General features: G+C 44.7%; 1 protein-coding gene across 1 annotated transcript in view; it reads left to right on the top strand.

The window, feature by feature from the left end:
• The window catches only part of LOC143804087 (adhesion G-protein coupled receptor F3-like), a 93936-nt gene that overhangs the window by 63659 nt on the left and 8216 nt on the right, over positions 1 to 22061 (top strand). Inside the window, exons 7-12 of the mRNA XM_077281824.1 lie at positions 9784 to 9924; positions 10119 to 10312; positions 11845 to 12036; positions 12783 to 14231; positions 17328 to 17369; positions 17458 to 17544. Coding sequence (XP_077137939.1) covers positions 9784 to 9924; positions 10119 to 10312; positions 11845 to 12036; positions 12783 to 14231; positions 17328 to 17369; positions 17458 to 17544 — 2105 coding nt within the window. The remainder of the gene's footprint in view (positions 1 to 9783; positions 9925 to 10118; positions 10313 to 11844; positions 12037 to 12782; positions 14232 to 17327; positions 17370 to 17457; positions 17545 to 22061) is intronic.

Below are 22061 nucleotides of genomic sequence, written 5' to 3'. Positions count from 1 at the left end.
CCCTTTTCTTATGTGATGGTATGTTCTGCTGTTCTCCCCTACTCTTGTTTTTGCTATGAACTGGTCGGGGCTGTGGGGAGTGGGTGGAGCTGAGCAGCGTGAGAGGGAAGAAGTTTCCAGAGGGATCAGAGAGAACTGTGAGCTGTTCTGCCTGCAAGGAAGAGTCGTTGGCTGCAAGAAAGACTACACAGCTTGAGACGAACTGCGATTGTTAAATAGACTTTCCCGGTTACAGCGAAGGGTGGCTGTTCTGCGCTGTTTTGTGGAGCCACGAAGATACTGAGAAGGGGACTTACGGTTTCCAGGAGCAAAGAGAAGACCATGCTTTACAGAGCCGACAGGAATCCGTGCGCACCACCGTTCAGGACTTTGGGGGCCCCCTGGGACTGGACCTGTGTCCCCAACATCACCGTGAGTCTGTTCCTGTCTAGTGCACCAGTTAGGGCCTAGTGCAGGCTTCAGTAGTCAGAGCACGGTAGCCGTGTGGCCTGCGTAGTAGAGGCCAGGGAGATTATATGCAGAGTAGCAACGATATATGTTTTATTGTGTAAAGTTGCTTGTGAGATAGATTCTGAGTTTTGCAATTGCTTAAGTACTGTGCTATGTTACAGACAAGTTGACTCATGTGCATTATCTTTTGTTATTGTAAACCCCTGTTTGCACCTTCCTTGTCCTTTCCATTTCCTGTCTCCCAATAAATCTATCCCTTGTTGTTTGCACCTCGACTTGTGTACAGTAGTCTTCCTGCACCGTGGTGGTCCCCCGGCCATTGCTTCAAGTGGCGCTGCGAGCAGGGTACTGTCATCAAGATGGAGGCAGCAGACAGCAATGGCGGGAATGCTAACATTAATGGGGATGCTGTGGGCATTGGTGGAACCCCTGCAAGGACACTCCCTATGGGCACCATATTTAGTGTGCTCCCAAAGTTTGACGGCAAGAATATGCCACTGTCCGACTGGGTGTCCCGGCTGCAATGCACCCTGAAGATTTATAACATAAGCCCAGACCTTGAAGTGGACATTGCTTTAACTGCCCTAGAGGGGGAAGCCCGCAGAAACGTCTGCCTACAACCAGAACTCACCCGCAGTACCCTGAAGGAGCTAGTGAAGTTCCTGGAAGAGATCTACAGCGAGACTGCTAGCGCAGGACATCTTCGCGCCAAATTCTTCTCTAGGCTGCAGCGGGAAGAAGAAGGAATTTCTCAGTATGCAACAGCACTGCAAGAAGTGTTCGAAGAGGTGCAGAGAAAGGAGGCAGATGGATTTGGCAGCATGGGCTCTAAAGACCGGATACTCCGGGAGCAATTCATTTTGGGACTATACAGCACATCCTTGAGGCAAGCACTGTCAGAACGGGTCCGGGCAGATCCAGCCCTTATGTTTCGTCAAGTTCTGGCGGAAACAGTGGCCCGAAGTAAAGAAGAAAGCTATGCGTGTGGAGTGATGCGTGTCCAGGGCACCAATTCCAGAGGGGACTCAAACCATCAAGAAGTGCTGGTCCAGGTGGTGCAAGACTTGCAGCGGTCCCTTGTTAACGTGCAAGAGAAACTGACCCAGATGGAGCGGAGAGTGGGGGAACTACAAGAGGCTGACCCACCATACTCATGCAACCATCCTTCGGCCCGATCGACAAGGGATCAGTGGGAACAAACCCCCCCCCCGTCAGGCATCGGCGGCACGAGGACAGGCTCGAAGTTCTCCTCGGCGAGGAGGAGGCATTCAATGCTGGGAGTGTGGAGGACGGGGACACCTTGCCAGAGACTGTCGGAACTATACTCAAGGCCAGTGGAAGCCGCCGTTAAACTACCAACCCCCGCGGTAGTGCGGCACTCTGCGGGGGAGGTGAGAAGAGAGGCCGCTCCATATCATAACGAACACTTGATTGCTGGGAGCCCCATCCTACGGGCTGAATTTGACGGAATTCTGGTGGATTGCCTGGTAGATACCGGGTCCCAAGTGACAACGATGTCAGAAGCATACTTCAAGCAGCATTTCCAGAACCTGGCCAAGCCAGAGAAAGAGACATTGATTCGCTTGTTTGCTGCCAACCAACAACCGATTCCGGTCACAGGGGTCGTGTGGATGAATATTCGAATTTGTGGACAAGCAGTTGGAAGAAAAGGGATCCTACTAGTCCCTGAGCCTGTCAAGAAAGATGTGCCTGTAGTACTGGGAATGAATATCCTACGTGAACTCGATCAGATTATGTTTACCAAACGGGGACCTGGATATTGGAAGAAGGCTACCCCACATAAGCCTACTCAAGAAGCCCTTCAACAACTGATCTGCGTCTGTGGGACGCAGAAGAGTGTGCCATCTTATCAGACGGTAGGGGTCATCCGGGCTCCTGGGAAAGAACCTGTAATACTACCTCCCGAGCAAGAAACTATAGTGTACCTTCCAGTGGGGACTCACCGCAACCTTGATGGGTTGGAAGTGGTTGTTCAGCCTGTGGTAGGCGGAGGAGTGGATCAAGAAGTCATGACAGCTCGTACGATAGCTGTGGTCCAGCGAGGACGTGTCCCCATAAGAGCTTTGAATGTGAGCCCCAGGGAGGTCACCTTGCCACGAGGGACAGATCTGGCCCTGGTGTACCTACATAAGGGAGAAGTGGTGAGTCAGAAGGAGATGTCCTTATCACCGAAAGAAGGCGTGGGGTGGACCCTAGCAGTTGCTGCGGGAGACGAAGAGACACCATCCCCGGAGTGGAGTGGACGGGTCATCCTTGAGCAAATGGAAGTGGATGTGAAGGCTATGGGCCCTGAGCGTGTGCAAGCAATAGAAACTATGCTGTGGAAAAATCAGGCCGTATTCGCCCGTCACGCCGAAGATTTCGGCTGTACTGAAGCCATCACGCATGAGATCCCGACTGGGGAAGCTCGTCCAATTCGAGAACGATACCGGCAGATCCCGCCCAAAATGTACCAAGAGGTGAAAACATTACTGAGGCAGATGCTGGATTCAGGAGTGGTGCAGAGTAGTCAGAGCCCTTGGGCAGCCCCGGTGGTGCTCGTCAAGAAAAAGGACGGGACCATCCGGTTCTGTGTAGATTACAGGAAACTCAATGCCTGCACGGTTCGAGACTCGTATCCGTTGCCCCGCATCGAGGAATCCTTGACAGCGTTGGGGAAAGCCAAGTACTTCTCCACCCTGGACCTAGCAAGTGGATATTGGCAAGTAGCCGTGGCAGAGAAAGACAGAGAAAAAACTGCCTTCATCCTCCCTATGGGACTGTTCGAGTTTAACCGGATGCCCTTCGGGCTCTCCAATGCTCCAGGCACCTTTCAACGGCTGATGGAAAAGTGTTTGGGAGATTTAAATTTCGAGGCTACCCTGATCTATCTGGATGACATCATTGTGTTTTCATCCTCTTTCGAAGACCACCTTGCCCGGCTTGGACAGGTACTCGGAAGATTGCGTGCTCATAACCTGAAGTTGAAGCCAAAGAAATGCCACCTCTTCAAGAGGGAGATCGAGTACCTAGGTCACATAGTGTCACAAGATGGAGTTCTACCCTCGCCAGAAAAAGTGGCTGCTATCCAGAAGTGGCCAGTCCCTCAAACAGTGAGAGAACTCCAGGCCTTCCTGGGACTCGCGGGGTACTACCGTCGGTTTGTTAAAGACTTCGCGAAGGTGGCCGGTCCTCTCAATGAGTTGCTGAGGGGGACCGCTGGAGTGCCGAAGACCCAGCGCATCCCCTGGGCACAGGGACAACACGAGGCCTTCCAGGCTATAAAGAATGCCCTTACTTCGGCCCCGAGTTTGGCCTACGCAGACTTCGATCAACCGTTCCTGTTGTACACCGATGGTAGCCTACATGGACTCGGTGCAGTACTTTCTCAGATACAGGATGGACATGAGAGAGTTATCGGGTATGCTAGCAGGTCCCTGCGAGACAGCGAAAGAAACCCTCACAATTACAGCTCCTTCCGGTTAGAGCTCCTGGCTCTGGTGTGGGCCATGACAGAAAAGTTTGCAGGCTTCCTGACAGATACAAAAATTCAAGTTCGAACAGACAATAATCCCCTGGCCCACCTTGAGAATGCTAAACTGGGGGCCTTAGAACAATGGTGGATGGCTCGCCTGGCCAAGTTCGACTTTACTATCCGCTATCGCTCTGCTACCAAAAACGCAAATGCGGATGGGCTGTCCAGAGTGCCTGTGGAGACTCCAGTGGGGGATCTTGATGAACAACTCGAAGAGGAAGAAACCCCAGACTTTAATAAGTTCAAGCCCCCGATGGTTGTGGCCCAGTCAAGAAGGGAGGCCTGTGCATTACCTCGGTCCCTGGGAAGAACCAATGAAGAATGGGGACACGTTCAGGATGAAGACCAAGGGCTGAGACAGATGAAATGGTGGGTAACGCAAAAGCGGAAGCCTGGCAAACAAGAGAGAGATGCTCTGGACTCTGAAACGAGGAGTGTGTTGCACCAGTGGTATAGACTGGAAGTGCGAGAGTCAGTACTATATCGTAAGAAGCAACAGCCAAAAGAGATGGAAGTAAGGTGGCAAGTGGTCATCCCAGGAAGAAAGGCTCAAGAAATAGCTAAAGAAGCCCATGAATTCGGAGCGCACTTCGGCTCCACAAAGACCTACCAATGGTTGCAGCGGCATGTCTATTGTCCTCGGTTGGAGCTTGTGGTGGAAGAGGTTTGCCGGCAGTGTCGAGTATGTGACCTCATTAAGAGTACTGAACAGAGGGCACCCATCCAGACCATACAAACTAAGGAGCCGTTGGAAGTCTTGATGATCGACTATCTCCTCGTGGGACACTCGGCCCGGGGGCTGCAATATTGTTTGGTGATGACCGATCATTTTTCTAAGTTCGCAGTAGTAACTCCGACTAGAGACCAAACTGCGGAATCGGCGGCGCGAGCCATCTGTTAAGACTTCATCCGGGTGTATGGGTGCCCAAAGCGCATCCACTCCGACCAAGGCAAGGTGATGGAAGAATTGTATCGCATGTATGGCATCGAGCGGTCCCGGACCACCCCTTATCATCCTCAAGGCAATGGAGCTTGCGAACGCTTTAACAGAACCTTGCTTCAGATGCTGAGAACATTGGAGGAGGATAAGAAGGTGTGTTGGCCAGACTATCTGCCAGAATTGGTCTGGACCTACAACAATCGGGTCCACTCCACCACGGGTTATACCCCCTATCTACTGTTGTTTGGAAGAGCTGGACGAGAGATCATTGAGCTGAACCTGGAACAGCCAGAGGAGCTGATGGAGCGAAATATCACCTCATGGGTGAAAGAGCATCGGCAACGTTTGCAAACGATACGGCGGTTGGCGGGTCAGCAACTGCAAGGAAAAGAACATACGGCCCGCAAACCGACTCAAGAGTTACCGCTTCAACCTGGAGACCGGGTATTGGTCAGAGAGAGACGCCCTAAGGGAAAACTAAGTGAGAGATGGGAAGTACAGCCGTACAAGGTTATCGAGCGAGTGTATGCTAACGGCCCTGTCTACAAGGTACAGATTGAAGATGGGGCATCCACCCCTAGAGTACTTCACAGAAATATGCTGCGGCCTTGCCGGTCTGAGGTCTGTTCTATGCCATTGTTGCCTGGAGGTGCCACTCCACTTCCTGAATCTGTCATGCCTGATGTCCAAATCGATGATGAGTGGTGGACCGTCCCTGACACAGTAGGGGGTCCTCAGCCGCCCCGAGGCGGTAATCTCATGGATGTACCAGTACCGCCATGTGAGGATGAGACCAGACAAGAGCGCACAATGTCCCCTGCAACAAGTGTTACTCTGGAAGATAGTCAAGCCTTGCCTGACAGCCAAGAGCTTCGGAGATCCCAGAGGTCTAATGCAGGGGTTCCACCAGTTCGATATGTAGAACAGTGTGCTCTGTCTGTTTGTACACCTTTGTTGCCTCCTCCATTACACTTTTACCCTGAAGCTGTGATGGCCGAGGACGACCATCATTAAGAAGGGAGGCATGTAAGAGGGTGGTGCTGTTATGGATAATAAGAAACACGCTGTCACTTTAAGAGGCTGCATCCCCTTGTCTTATGTGATGGTATGTTCTGCTGTTCTCCCCTACTCTTGTTTTTGCTATGAACTGGTCGGGGCTGTGGGGAGTGGGTGGAGCTGAGCAGCGTGAGAGGGAAGAAGTTTCCAGAGGGATCAGAGAGAACTGTGAGCTGTTCTGCCTGCAAGGAAGAGTCGTTGGCTGCAAGAAAGACTACACAGCTTGAGACGAACTGCGATTGTTAAATAGACTTTCCCGGTTACAGCGAAGGGTGGCTGTTCTGCGCTGTTTTGTGGAGCCACGAAGATACTGAGAAGGGGACTTACGGTTTCCAGGAGCAAAGAGAAGACCATGCTTTACAGAGCCGACAGGAATCCGTGCGCACCACCGTTCAGGACTTCGGGGGCCCCCTGGGACTGGACCTATGTCCCCAACATCACCGTGAGTCTGTTCCTGTCTGGTGCACCAGTTAGGGTCTAGTGCAGGCTTCAGTAGTCAGAGCACGGTAGCCGTGTGGCCTGTGTAGTAGAGGCCAGGGAGATTATATGCAGAGTAGCAACGATATATGTTTTATTGTGTAAAGTTGCTTGTGAGATAGATTCTGAGTTTTGCAATTGCTTAAGTACTGTGCTATGTTACAGACAAGTTGACTCATGTGCATTATCTTTTGTTATTGTAAACCCCTGTTTGCACCTTCCTTGTCCTTTCCATTTCCTGTCTCCCAATAAATCTATCCCTTGTTGTTTGCACCTCGACTTGTGTACAGTAGTCTTCCTGCACCGTGGTGGTCCCCCGGCCATCGCTTCATACTATCGGATACCTTTTCAGGCATTGCAGACTGAGCTTCTTTAACCGGATGGCCACGCTGTCCTCCAACTGGTTTTGGTTTTGCCACGCGTTTTTGGCCAGATACGGGCCCGGCAGATGAAACCTTTTGTGATGTTGATGCCTGCTGCGGCTCCTCCTCCTCCTCCTCCACTTCAGAACTACTGCTGCCTGCACCCTGTTCCCCCAATGGCTGCCAATCGGGGTCAACAACTGGGTCATCTATGACCTCCTCTTCTATCTCGTGTGCAACTTCGTCTGTGTCACCGTGTAAGCCCGGTGGTAGAGCGTTTGTGACGGGGCACCATAGTCTCAGCTGGGTTTGATTCTGCCTCAGTACACTGCGAGGGCAATGTTCTGGTCTGAGTCAAAGGAACAGCATAGTAATCTGGCTGTGGCTGTGCATCAGTGCACTCCATGTCCGATTCAACTTCTAATGGGCATGGCCTGTTAACTGTTTCACTGTCTAACCCAGAAACGGTATGTGTAAAGAGCTCCATGAAGTAACCCTTGTGTCTCCTGATGCATCCTTCTCTCTTGTTCTGGGTGAAGAAGATAAGGAAGCGACTTGTCCCTGACCGTGAACATCCACTAATGACGCGTTGCTTTTACATTTAGCACTTTCAGAAGAGGAGGCAAAAGAGCTAGAGGCTGAGTCAGCAAGGAAAGCCAAAACTTGTTCTTGCTGCTCCGGCTTTAAAAGCGGTTTTCCTACTCCCAGAAAAGGGAGCGTTCGAGGCCTTGTGTAGCCAGACGACGAACCTGGCTCAACAACTCGAGACTTAGGTGCTGTACTGCTTTTACCACGACCACCTGATGCTCCACCACCACTACCATCATTACCAGCTGACAATGACCGCCCACGGACACGACCTCTTCCACCAGACTTCCTCATTGTTTGGAAAACGTAACCAAATTAACGGTATCTGTTACTGTAAAACAACTTATAAGGTGAACTCAAACTTCTGTAGGATTTATATATACCTTTATAGGTGGCTGACAATGAAAGGAAAATCAGGCCTAATGTTACACACTAGGTTTTATGTGCCCCAAAAATTTGAGACAGATGGCACACACAGGACCGGCACTCAAGCACAAATGCCAATCTTAATCTCCCACTATGTTTTTTTTTGTCAGGGAGAATTAAAAAAAAAAAAAGAAAATTCCCAGTATGACACACTAGGTTTTATGTGCCCCAATAATTTGAGACAGATGGCACACACAAGACCGGCACTCAAGCACAAATGCCAATCTTAATCTCCCACTATGTTTTTTTTGTCAGGGAGAATTTAACACAAAAAAAAGAAAATCCCAGTATGACACACTAGGTTTTATGGGCCCCAATAATTTGAGACAGATGGCACACACAAGACCGGCACTCAAGCACAAATGCCAATCTTAATCTCCCACTATGTTTTTTTTGTCAGGGAGAATTTAAAAAAAAAAAAGAAAATTCCCAGTATGACACACTAGGTTTTATGTGCCCCAATTATTTGAGACAGATGGCACACACAAGACCAGCACTCAAGCACAAATGCCAATCTTAATCTCCCACTATGTTTTTTTTTGTCAGGGAGAATTAAAAAAAAAAAAAAGAAAATTCCCAGTATGACACACTAGGTTTTATGTGCCCCAATAATGAGACAGATGGCACACACAAGACCGGCACTCAAGCACAAATGCCAATCTTAATCTCCCACTATGTTTTTTTTGTCAGGGAGAATTTAACAAAAAAAAAAGAAAATCCCAGTATGACACACTAGGTTTTATGTGCCCCAATAATGAGACAGATGGCACACACAAGACCGGCACTCAAGCCCAAATGCCAATCTTAATCTCCCACTATGTTTTTTTTTTTCAGGGAGAATTTAAAAAAAAAAAATAAAATCCCAGTATGACACACTAGGTTTTATGTGCCCCAATAATTTGAGACAGATGGCACACACAAGACCGGCACTCAAGCACAAATGCCAATCTTAATCTCCCACTATGTTTTTTTTGTCAGGGAGAATTAAAAATAAAAAAAAAAAAAAAAAGGGACTGTCCTAAAATTACTATCTCCCTACAGTAATCTCAGCAAGGTATGGCATGCAGCAATAACAAGGAGTGGACAGCTGCACAAAAAATACAAAAGTGTGGACAAACAAACAAGATAGCTGTGCAGAAAGGAAGGAACAACAGGATTTGTGCTTTGAAAAAAGCAGTTGGTTTGCACAGCGGCGTACACACACAGCAACGCAGCTATCAGGGTCAGGGAGCCTTCTAGGGCAGCCCAATGAGCTACAGCGCTGAGGAAAAAAAAAAAGTAGCTTCCACTGTCCCTGCAAACAAAAGGTGGTGTTGGACAGTGGAAATCGCTACAGCACAAGCGGTTTGTAGCTTTATGTACCCTGCCTATCACTATCCCTGCTTCTGAAGAAGCGGCAGCAACCTCTCCCTACGCTCACATCAGCAGCAGTAAGATGGCGGTCGGCGGGAACGCCCCTTTATACCCCCTGTGACGCCGCAGAAAGCAAGCCAATCACTGCAATGCCCTTCTCTAAGATGGTGGGGACCGAGACCTATGTCATCACACTGCCCACACTCTGCATCCTCCTTCATTGGCTGAGAAATGGCGCTTTTAGCGTCATTGAAACGCGACTTTGGCGCGAAAGTCGTGTACCGCATGGCCGACCCCACACAGGGATCGGGTCGGGTTTCATGAGATGCCAACTTTGCCAAAAGTCGGGACTTATGAAAATGACCGATCCGTTTCGCTCAACCCTAGTCACCACAAATTGTCTTTTGGGTTCAGGTCTGGGCCTTTCCAAAATTTCCATCTTCTTCTAGCAATGTTGTTCTTTTGGTGATTTAGAGGTCGCTTAGAGTCGTTGTGCTGAAAGGTGAAATTCTTCTTCCGCTTCATCCTTTTGGCAGAGGCCTGAAGGTTTTGTTGCAGATTTGACTGATGTGTAGATGATGATGTTTTCCCTCTAGATCCGGTGGACAGAGGTTATTATCGTTGTTATCCTTTATCTATTAACAAGATTCCAGTGAAGGACAGGGATTACCGCTGCATTTTCCAGGGAGACATTGGTCCTGCGGTGGAGTCGAAGGTCCGGGTTTCTCTAATAAAGGGTGAGACATTCATGATTACTGCCGTTATTCGAGTGGAGACTCCATTTAAGTCATTTTTACTTGGCATCATCATGTGGCTTGCATGGTATTTTTTTTCTTCCATGCTTCATACCGCAGCTCTTCCTATTCGGACTGGCCAAGGGCGTCAATCCTGTTCCGTTTAACCTCGTTTATCTTCTGTGTTTTCTGTCCAGCCAAAGATAAGTTCTGTTCTGAAGACGGAGATGCAATGTGGAAGGCGACCAAAGCTGGATATGATGCCGAAATCCTCTGCGAGAGAGGGAAGATCGGAAGAATTACCAGAAGCTGCTCGACGAATGGTCAGTGGTCAACGCCAGAGTCCTCCTGCGTGGATGCCAGGCTACAGACGCTTCTAGAGCAGGCGCAGGTGAGCTAGAAGCCAAATTACTGTGGAGTAAGACACATACTAATATCACTGTTCTGTGCCTGGCTGCAGCAGGAACCTCCTCATTTTGCCTTGTTTGTAGTAGGAAACAAAGCAAATGTCCTCGTAAAGAATTTCCTCTTCCCTCCAGACTCTTCTGTCCTCTCCTAGAATTTCTTCCTCCCAATTCTTCTGTAGCCTTTCGGAGACTTTTCTTGCCTCCACTCTTCTGTCCTCTTCCAGTCTTCTATTGCCTCTCGACCTATTCCATTTTTTTCTCTTCAGTCTCGGCTTTCTGCCCTCTTCCGAGTTTTCTCTTCTGTCCTCTTTCAGAGTCTTTTCTTCCCTCCTGACTCTGCTCTTCTCTCCTGATTTTTCTATCCTCTCCTATAGTTTTCTCTTCCCTCCCAACACTTGTCCTCTTTCATTCTTTTCATCCCTCCTGGCTTTTCTGTCCTCCTCCAGAGTTTCCTCTTCCCTCCATTTTGATACACTGAAAATATATATATTTGTACCGCTTTAGCCAGTTTAGAATTTGAGTCTTCAGTGGTTGATGCCATCTTCTCAGCCAACAAATTGCAGCTTTCGAGACTACTCATGTCTCTTCATCAGGCATAGAATAACACAAAATGTGAAGAGTTACATATTCATACACAGCGCAGCACAGAAATAATGCAATAGATAAGACAAGTGACGTCAAGCAGAACTATCATTATGGGACATGGATAAACATTTGTGGCCATAAATCTATAGTTCTGCTTCACGTTACTTGTCTTATCTATTGAATTATTCCTGTGTCCAATTATATATATATATATGTGACCTCAGAAGTTGTGTTATTCTGTGCCTGATGAAGAGACCCTAGTAGCCTTGAAAGCTGCAATTGGTTACCTTTTAATGGCTAACTAAAAAGATGGTATCAACCACCGAGAACTCTCAAACTCTTCCCTCCGGACACTTTTCTCCTCTTCTAGAATTTCCTCTTCCCTCCTGACTTTTGTCATCTTTCAGAGATTTTTCTTTCCTCCACTCTTCTGTCCTCTTCCCAAGTCTTCTATTCCGTCTCGACCTCCCTGGCCTCTCAGATTTTTCTCTTCAATCTTGACTCTTCTGCCCTCTTCCAGAGATTTTTCTTCCCTCTAGCTTCTTCTGTCGCTCTCTAGATTCCTTTGTCCCCACCAGACTCCTCAGCTTCCATCAAAGATCTCTTTCCCCCTTCAGACTCATGTGTCGGTAAGACTTATGTTTCTTCCAACCTCCCCGTCCACCGCTAGACTCTACTGTCCCTCTCTAGACTCCTCTGTCAACTCCAGACTTCACAAGGATTTGACATGTTGAAATCCAACTGGACCATTTTTCTCTTCCTTCTTTTCTCCTGCCATTGGGAGAGTCAGGAGCTCCTTATACAGATGGTGCTTGGTCAGTCAGATAAAATCAGCTTATCTCAGGAACAATGAAGACGTGTTCCTACGTGGAGCTTAACTTTACCAAGCTAAGATTTTCCTAAAGCATTGTGTCTCTGATCTTCCCTTTAGAGCCTTGTTGGTGGATTGGGAATACCAGATTGGGATATTCCGGTAACGATGGAGACTTTAAGGAACTGCACCATGCCAAGCCTAAACTTTATCACATATCCCTCCGATATGATTATTGTGGTGGAAACCATAAAGGTGCTCTCCACGATAGCTGTAGAAAACAACGTACAGCTCCAGACTGATACTATGGTGGTAAGTATGGATGGGATGATACGTTATATACGCACAACAACTCTCTGAATCATTAAGTTGAGCCTTTCCAGCCACACAGGTCACAAAAAGCTGTATATCATCAAGCACAAAGCCATGTAGACAAATACTGGTAGAAGTAGAGTCATAATGAAGAAAAAGCTCACTGATTAGGAGGCCTGGCGCAATGTCATCATTGCTGGGCAATGCACACAGAATCTGGCGCATATTCTACTTATCAGAAGAAGCACCAGGAATATCGGCAGATTGGCCAAATCCCTGCGAGACACCTCCAAGGGCTACAAACTACCAACATGGCCAGTGAAGCAGGGTCCTGTGAACATTTTCTTGCTCAGCTCTAAAAGGTGGCTACACACATTAGACTAAGGTTGTCAGGACTGGTTTGGTCAATAGGTGTCTCGAGAAGAGCGAAGTCTCTGGTAGCAGCAGCTTATTCTCCTTTTCCTGCTGAGTACATTCAGATTTCTGCAGTTGAGGGATGTAGACCGATTCCCTGAGACTACATGCTGTGAGAGGGTAGAGTGAGCAGCCGATGCCCCTCTGATGAGGGCAGATGCAACAAGAACCAAAGTTAGGAGAATTACAGAAGTAGAGTCTGCCCACTGTATCAGCAGTCCCCTTCCATTTAAAGCTCATTCAGAAAAAGCTCTCTTCATGTTTAATATTTCTAAAAATTTTATTGAAGTTTTTGGATATCATTGATTTAATTTTCTTACTTCTACTCACAGGATCTTGTTACTGTGTATAGTCGACTTCTCAATTTTAACATCGAAACCTTCTGGACACCAGCACTTGCAAGAGAACCATCTCTCGGCTCTACGTTTCTGCAGTCAGTGGAAACAATTTCCAAACTTTTTGAAGTCGATTCAAACTGCTTTATGTTCATCCAACATAATTTCCAAATGAGCGCAGAGGTCTTGGACCTTGTGGAATGGACTAACTACAACAGATCCTTCAACATGACTCCAGACATCGAACTGGACTTAAAAAATATAGAATCGAGAGATGACCGTAGTAATGTCACTGTAATATCTATGGTCCTTAGGTACCTAGGTGGGATCCTACCTAAGAATTTCGGAGACAGCGTGAAAGGTTACGGCCACAGTGTGGAAAGTCATATTGTAATAATCACCATTAAGGCTGGAAACCAGACAGTGAAACAAGCCAATCTAGACATGATTTTCGATCTCATGAGGGAACCCAACAGAACAAACATTGGTACTGCTCAATGTGTATTTTGGGATAATAGTCTCTTTGAAGGAGTTGGAGGATGGTCAACCGAAGGATGCAAGACATTCAGAGTCAATGAAAGTATTATGTGCAGATCTAGACAAGTTGGGGCCTTCTCGGTCTTGACATCATTCGGAGTTTTCAAGGACGTTTTGGAGAATAATGTTTCGGAGAATAATGTTTTGGAGAATAATGTTTTGGAGAACAAAGTTTTGGAAGATGGTGTTTTGGAGACGGTCAGCCAGGTTGGATCTAGTTTGTCTATCTTGAGTCTAATCATTTGCATCATAGTCTACATCATAGAATGGAAGTCTGTGGTGAAGGACGACATTACCTTTTATCGGCAGGTGACCTTGATCAACATTTCTGTGTCCAGGCTCATTGCGGATGTTTGGTTCTTCGCCTCTACCTTCATAACCAAAAGTCATGCCAACAAGCTGTGCATCTCTGCAGCCTTCTTCCAGCACTTCTTCTATCTGGCCTCCTTATCTTGGATGTTGGTTCAGGGCTTGATTCTCCTCTATGAACTTGTCTTCACCTCCCTCGAGCTCAACAAAGTTGTTGTCATTGTGGCTATGGTAGGACTCGGCTATGTCTGTCCACTCATCATTGCCAGTGTGACAATAGGTATTGATTATCCCAAAGAAGAATACATTACAGACAGAGGTTGCTTTTTGAATCGAGAAGATGGAGCCATTTTTGCTTTTTCAGGACCTGCTATTCTGGTTTCAGCCCTGAACTTCCTCACTATTGGTGCAATGGTATGGAAATTTTTACACCCTCCTGCTCCTGAAGACACAGTGGAAGACATGAAATCCTTGGTGGCCAAAGCTCTTGCCATCCTAACATCGTTGTTTGGTATAACATGGTTTCTGGAGATGGGAACATTGTTAGACGACGTGCATCAGTACATTCATTATGCCCTTACATTCTTTAATTCTTTCCAGGTAACGTTAGTCATTGTAGATTTTTGTTGTCTCACGCCATCGGTCTCGATTGTCAGGAACCCCGACTGCTGCACCCAATTTGTCACGATTCACACCGTGACCGTCACCCCTACATCACGGATCGGGGTGACTTTAGGCCAACAGACGGCTATCACATGTGCAGGGGGCTTATCTTAGTTATCCCTCCACTGCTACAATGTGATAAAAGAAACACACACAAGGCTATTGACCTCTTAGGTTACAGCAGGGGCTTATTTTAGGTATCCCACTGCTCTTCAATAAACCATGAACTGCAGGGATCTATGAATATCCCGCTTACAGTTCCACTTAAACCTTGCAGCTCTCTGGCGCCCCCCTTTCTGTCAGGTCAGATTAGGTACTACACCTTGGGTAATTAGTCGCCAGAAAGGCTGCATGTTATGTACTGGCTATTGGGCACGCTGCAGCGACGCGATAACTACTCCCACTCAGGCAGGAACAATAATTATCAATGCCGCAGTCACTACAACAGCACCCAACGGCATGTACACGGTATTGCTGCCATCAGCTCCGATTAAACGGGTCCGAAGCTAACCCAACACAGTAGCGTAAGTCCCTTTGGGAGACAGGGTACGTTTTAGAACAGGAGAACAAATCTAGTATATTAAAGATTATACTCCATAAAGTTTAGGCAGTGTTTTATCAAAATATTTTACAATGAGGTTACAAAAGAGACAATTGCAAATATGTACAAAGGTAATTATAAAAAAAACATGGAATAACTGAGAAATAACACTTACATGTGTTCAGATCATTGCAGGCAACCAGGCTAGTGGAGTTCCCATACATCCCAGTGTATTAGGACTTGCTCAGGGCTCTTCAAGTAGAAAACTGCGTGCTGGAAGCCTGCCATAAACTTATAACCTGCAGCCTGTGACATCACAGAAAGGGTTAGGTTAAGATCGCCCTCCCCTTTCTTCAGTTTGAGTAATTCAACCTTAAATTTGTCTAATTTCTATGACTCCGCTACAAAACGTGTCATAGTCATAACAAACCCAGCATTCATCTCGTATTAGCGTTGGCATTCTAATGAGATCAAATATGTCCTATTGGGGATGTATAATTACCGAGAAATCCAAAGTCTTTACCTGATGGAGTTAGAAGCTCATGTTTAGAGCGATGGATAGATGCTCCGATGGACTTTAGCAATCTCTATTTAAGATTCTCTTAGCCCCAGTCATTGGCCCAATATCTTACCATAATGGAACAAAGGACTTTCATGGATTCTGGAAGCTTCCATACCAGTTTCTACTAGTGCAGTTGGGAGGGGGACGAGTAACCTTCTTCAGAGCCTGGAATTTATGGCCCAGGTAATAAAACCCCCCCACATACATTGACAAGGCAAGCTCTTCTACACAGACAGTTAGAAACACAGGGAAGGGGGGGTGTTTTAGCCCACAGTCTGGGCTAACAGGAGAAACTAAACTTATGTGATATTTCATACCATATCGTGACATCGATCATCAATACCATAAAAATTATACTTTTCTAATGTTGCTCTTAAACACCAAGTCTATAAGAATTTCACTGATGCAGAAATTCATGTGAGTTAGACAGCTTTCCTGGCAACATTCTACTGCTTAAAAGGTTTACACAGCACCAGTCTCCCTATGGAGTCGGTGGAACTTCATGTGAACTTGCACTTAGATTTACGATGTAGACTAAAATGACACTGCATGAGTAAGGGTCCATTTACACAGACAGGTGAACTGATGTTACTAAATGGTTGCCAGTAAGTAAACATTTACTGACCATTAGTAATTTAATTGCCTGTTTACGCAGGCAGAGCGTGGTAAATGATGTGCACTGGGCGGTCTGTAATAGATCTCTCAGTGCGCATATAAGCGGCCTTTGTTCTTGGCAGTGCAAGTCGTATTTACACAAGAAGATGCACCACCAAGAGCAGTGATGTTTTGGGCTGCACGGCCAAGAGCAATGATCTTGTGGGCTGCACAGCCAAGAGCAATGATATTTTGGGCTGCACAGCAAAGAGCAATGATCTTGTGGGCTGCACGGCCAAGAGCAATGATCTTGTGGGCTGCACGGCCAAGAGCAATGATCTTGTGGGCTGCACAGCCAAGAGCAATGATCTTGTGGGCTGCACGGCCAAGATCAATAATGTATTTGGCTAGACAGCCAAGAGCAATGATCTTGTGGGCTGCACGGCCAAGAGCAATGATCTTGTGGGCTGCACGGCCAAGAGCAATGATCTTGTGGGCTGCACGGCCAAGAGCAATGATCTTGTGGGCTGCACGGCCAAGAGCAATGATCTTGTGGGCTGCACAGCCAAGAGCAATGATCTTGTGGGCTGCACGGCCAAGAGCAATGATCTTGTGGGCTGCACGGCCAAGAGCAATGATCTTGTGGGCTGCTCGGCCAAGAGCAATGATCTTGTGGGCTGCACGGCCAAGAGCAATGATCTTGTGGGCTGCACGGCCAAGAGCAATGATCTTGTGGGCTGCACGGCCAAGAGCAATGATCTTTTGGGCTGCACAAAAGAGAATTTCACGCGATGAACAAGTACTTTGATAGGATGATCGGCAGACTGTTTGCACTGAAAGATCATCGTGAAACGCTCGTTCACAAAAATCTTTCAAGTCTCCTTTCATCCCCACTACAAGTCCACTTTTGACTGTCCATCACACTGTAAGTCCAACTTAAAATCCTTCCGCTATTTTACAACCTTTATCAAAGTCTGCCCCATCCAAGTTTCTCTAATTTTAAGAACCTATCCCATGTGAAACTAACGCTTTACTAAAAGCACCTTTTGGCATTCTTCTTACCAAACTTCTCTCACGTCCGGTCTTCGGGAAAGGTTTCACCCATTCCATCATTCTTTCATCCTACTAATGTTCACTAAAACGTCTCACAAGTGTATAATGTACAAGTGTTAACCACCATCGATTTTCCAACACTACATTTACTGGAGAGGTCTAGAGCGACTTAATCTTCCGACCACTTGTGTTAAGTCTTTAGATACTATAAGCTCATAAAGTTGCAAAAATCGATTCACTCGTTTGTACCATGATAACATAACGTAATGTCTTCCGTATTTAGGGAGTGATCATCTTGATCTTCGGATGCCTCTTGGATAAAAGAGTAAGTGGCTAATTTGACTCGTTGAGATCATGAATTACATTTATCGACATAAAGATGTGAATATTCAGCATCTCATTAATCTTTTCAGATTCGGGAAGCTCTGGCCAAACGGTTTCAAAAGCTTCAGTCTATGTTCCCATCTCCAGCCTGCTGTGAACACGGCTCGTACAACGTGGTAAGGAAATGGTCATCATCAAAGTGGGATAATGAGTCCGGGGGTAGAATTATTGTATCAGAGAAACTTTAATATATTAGTTTAGAGTTCATGGTTTTATGAAGGGCAATTGCACTTGGATTTCGTAGGATTTTACTCTGATCTACAAAAGACTGCCAATGACAACTAGTTACACACGAGGTGTTATCCAGTACCTCCCACGCCATCAGGTATCAACAGGTCTTGTTAATGGCCGGCAGTGTCCACATATACTATTCGACTGATTAGGACAGGTGAAAATTGGATCTTTAAATAATTAAGGATTGCCTGTGCCTTATTAATGCCATGGCAGCAGTGCCTCTCACCGTCCAATAGTCGGTGATGTTGGATGCATAAATGTTACAATGTTACAGTGGGAAGGGACCTCTGGGGTCATCGTGTCCAACTCAGACAGATGTCTGTTCAGCCAGTTTGAAAACTTCCATTGAAGGAGAACTCACCACCTCTTATAGGTGCCTGTTCCACTCATTGATCACCCTCACTGTCAAAAAGTTTTTTCTAATATCTAATCTGTATCTTCTACCTTTGTTTCATTCCATTGCTTTTTATGTTTCCATGTGCAAATGAGAATGATGATCCCTCTACACTGTGACAGCCCTTCAGATACTTGTAGACGGCTATTAAGTCTCCTCTTAGCCTTCTTTTTTGCAAGCTAAACATTCCCAGATCCTTTAACTGTTCCTCGTAAGACATACTTTGCAGTCCGCTCACCATTCAGGTCACTCTTCTCTGAACTTGATCCAGTTTGTTGATGTCTTTTTTTAAATGTGGAGCCCAGAGCTGGACCCAGTATTCCAGATGAGGCAGAACAAGGAGGAGTAGAGGGGGATAATAACTTCACATGATCTAGACTGTATGCTTCTGTTAATACATCCCAGAACTGTGACCTTTTTGCTGCCGTTTCACACTGTTGACTGCTGTGCAGTCTGTGATCTATTAGTATACCCAAGTCTTTTTCACACGTGCTGTTGCTTAGTTCTATTCCTCCCATTCTGTAGCTGTAATTATTGTTTTTCTTGCCTAGATGTAGAATCTTGCATTTCTTCCTGTTATAATACCATTCTATTAGCTGCTGCCCATTATTCAAGCTTATCTAGATCCTTCTGAATCCTGTCTTCTCTAGCGATAGCTATCCCTCCTAACTTTGCATCATCTGCAAATTTGATCAGTTTACCTTCAGTTCCCTTATCTAGATCAATTATAAAAATGTTGAAAAACACTGGGGCCAGGGTAGAGCCTTGTGGTACCCACTTGAAACATTCTTCCAATTTGATGAGTAACCATTTATTACCATTCTTTGAATACTTTAATTGAGCCAGTTATGAATCCACCTAACAGCTGCCTTGTCAATCCCACGTTTGGTCATTTTTTCTATAGGGATAGTATGAGATACTTTATCAATTGCGTTGTTGAAGTTGAGATATAGTATATCTACCACATTTACCTTTATCACCCAGTCAGTGATTCCATCATAGAAGGAAATTAGATTAGTCTGGCATGACTTGTTTGCTACAAACCCATGCTGGCTCTGGTTAATTACTGTATTCTTATCCAAGTACTTACATACATGCGGTTTAATAATTTGTTGATATTTCCTGGTATAGAAGTAAAGCTCAATGGCCTGTCATTTACTGTCTCTGTCTTCTTCCCTTTTTTGAAGATAGGGACAACATTTGCCCTACTCCAATCTTCTGGGACTTCTCCTGTTTGCCAGGATTTTTCAAAGATTCTGCAACTTCCTCGGCTAATTCTTTTAGTACCCTAGGAGGTAATTCATCTGGACCAGAAGATGCAAACTCATTTAAATTATCTAAGTGCTTTTGACATACCTCCAAAATGCTTTTTTTTACTGGTTTTGGTCTCCCTTGCAAGCATTACTGGCTTTAGCTCTTCTATCCCTTGCCCTGCATTCCCTGCAAACAGCATTACATTCTTCTTTAATAATAATCTTTATATAGTGCCAACATATTCCGCAGCACTATACAGTTCAGCAGTTCATACACAAGTCATAAGAAACAATGTTTAAAGTAACACAATTCTTTAGCTATGCCTCCCTCTTTCCATTTAATATAAGTAGTAGAGCGTCGGGTGGTTTCGTCAAACTCAATTTGACAGGTGGACACGCCCCTATCAAAGTGTATCAAAGTGTGTAACCCCACCCCTCCCCTGTCTTCTGACAGCAACTGTGTGACTGCTCCCCCTCCCTTTTTGATATAGTTTAATATTATTATCACTGTATTTGATACAGTGTTTATTATCCCAGTAATTGTTTTATATTAATGTGCTGTATTAAAGTTTGCTCTTATTTGATAAGTTCCCTGTGCTCGCCCTTTTTTTGATATAGTTTAATTTGTTAATACAGTGAATATTATCCCCGTAATTGTATTTTATATTAGATGTTTATATCTCATTTATATGTGCTTTATAATGGGCACATTATGTATGTGGCCATATTACAACACCCGCAAGTATGAAGCGCGGTGTTTTATACGTATATAAAAAAGCAAAGACCCAGTATTGTTATTCTCATTTATATGTGATTTATAGTGGGGACATTATGTATGCGCCCATATTACAACACCCGCAAGTATGAAGCGTGGTGTTTTATACGTTTATTAAAAAAAAAAAGCAAAAGACACGGTATTGTAAAAATGTAAAAGATTTTATTGTAAAATAAACACATCTCAAAGACATTTCAATGCTGCATCGTACAAAATAAATAGTGTCGCTTGAATATACACCACTACACTTCTTACAAAAATAAATTCACTGTATTTGATACAGTGTTTATTATCCCAGTAATTGTTTTATATTAGATTAATGTGCTGATCATTTATCAGTTTTTCATGCGTATCACAGAAAGATTTAGCTTGATCTGTGCGAGTTTGTTGGCATATTAGAAAAAGTACATTTGTATTAATTTTATTAGATTGCGGAAGAGTTTTATTGACATTTTCATAAACCTATAGCCCCAATAATATTTATTTGACCAGCAGATAATTAATTAAAATCGCATATAGTTCAGTGATAATTGTTACAGTATTTTATTTTCCTGATGCTACTTTTGTTCGTGTATTATCGGCGTCTTCTTCAGTTGTGATTCTTACCTTTTCTATATAAATATGGGTAAATGAATTGTCCAGTGCCAGCATAATTTTTCAGCATGTCCAGGGGTTGTGTTTAACTATCCTTTTAGAGTGTCTAGTAGTTTTATATTCTTTGTCTGATATATTTCTACACAAAGCTTCAAAACTATTTTGTAATTTATAATGTATCACAGTAGTTTCATATGAAGTTACATCTTAGGCCCTGTTCAGACTATTGTAATATCTGTAGCTTAAAATAGAGCCAAATAGCTACTTTCAAATCCGGACATACACCATTGATTTTAATGGGGTCTAAGGGGCTTCTATCAAGCATTTCCACATAATAGTTATGGAAAGAATAATGCTACAGAATTGACCGCTACAGTTATAAAACAAAAATGATGAAAATTATCCTTGATGATAATGTGAAAAAGGCTTATGCAGCGGGTTTATGGATCTCTACAATAAACACCATGTGTAGAAATTTGGTTCTAGAACTTGTTGGATTAGTGAATATAATAACGCTTGGCATATTTTATAACATACAGCTAATGATTCATGCTTTTAACTTGTATGTAACTGGTTAATGTTACTAATACCCTCTAACATGGGGTCATGGTTCTGCATTTTCTGAAGAGTTGAGCTTCATCTCCATCTTTCTTTAATTCTACATTATTTTATCACATATTAATTTCACAGCTGTCTGTGCGGGCTATTTGCACACAGCCTTCTTGAATTCAATGTTTGTAGATTTTTCTGTCATGGAAAAAAAAAAAAAAACGTGTACAAAGTTAAAACATAATTAAAATAAAGAATAATGACCTAGCTGGTTGTTTGGATGATATTGTAAAATCATTTATTGTTTCTACTACTTGGCAATTGTTACACTCTGTTATTTTTATTTATTTATTTATTTTTTTTCCCTTGGATTTTGTTAGTCATTACAATTATTTTTGCTCCCAAGATAGGGTTTTAGAGTCACCAAGTAACATAAACGTGCAGGCCCCTGAATATTACAATTACAAAACATTCAAAGTTTGTTTCTCCACTTTTTGCAGATAATAAATCTTAATTTCTTTATAATTTGACTTTTAGTTATAGTTTGTTTCAGCTCTTTGTCGTTCTATGTATACCGCAAATTTTACTTCCTTTCAGTGAATAATATAAGACAAATTATTTTTATACAAAGACATCTAACTTATGTATACTTTTAAAGCTTTGTTACATTTCTATCCAGTCTACACCAGGCTGTGTAACATAAATACATGTGGTCTTGTAGTATGGTTTTTGGTTTCTCTGAACTGCCGCTAACAAAACATATAAGGTAGTACGGCACAAGATGTGAGCGTACCCGCAGCTCACTGAGCATTACCGCTGCGCTCATGGCCAATT

Source organism: Ranitomeya variabilis, chromosome 2 (assembly GCF_051348905.1).
Source record: "Ranitomeya variabilis isolate aRanVar5 chromosome 2, aRanVar5.hap1, whole genome shotgun sequence".
Lineage (NCBI taxonomy): Eukaryota > Metazoa > Chordata > Amphibia > Anura > Dendrobatidae > Ranitomeya > Ranitomeya variabilis.
This window is presented reverse-complemented; position numbering and strand designations above follow the sequence as displayed.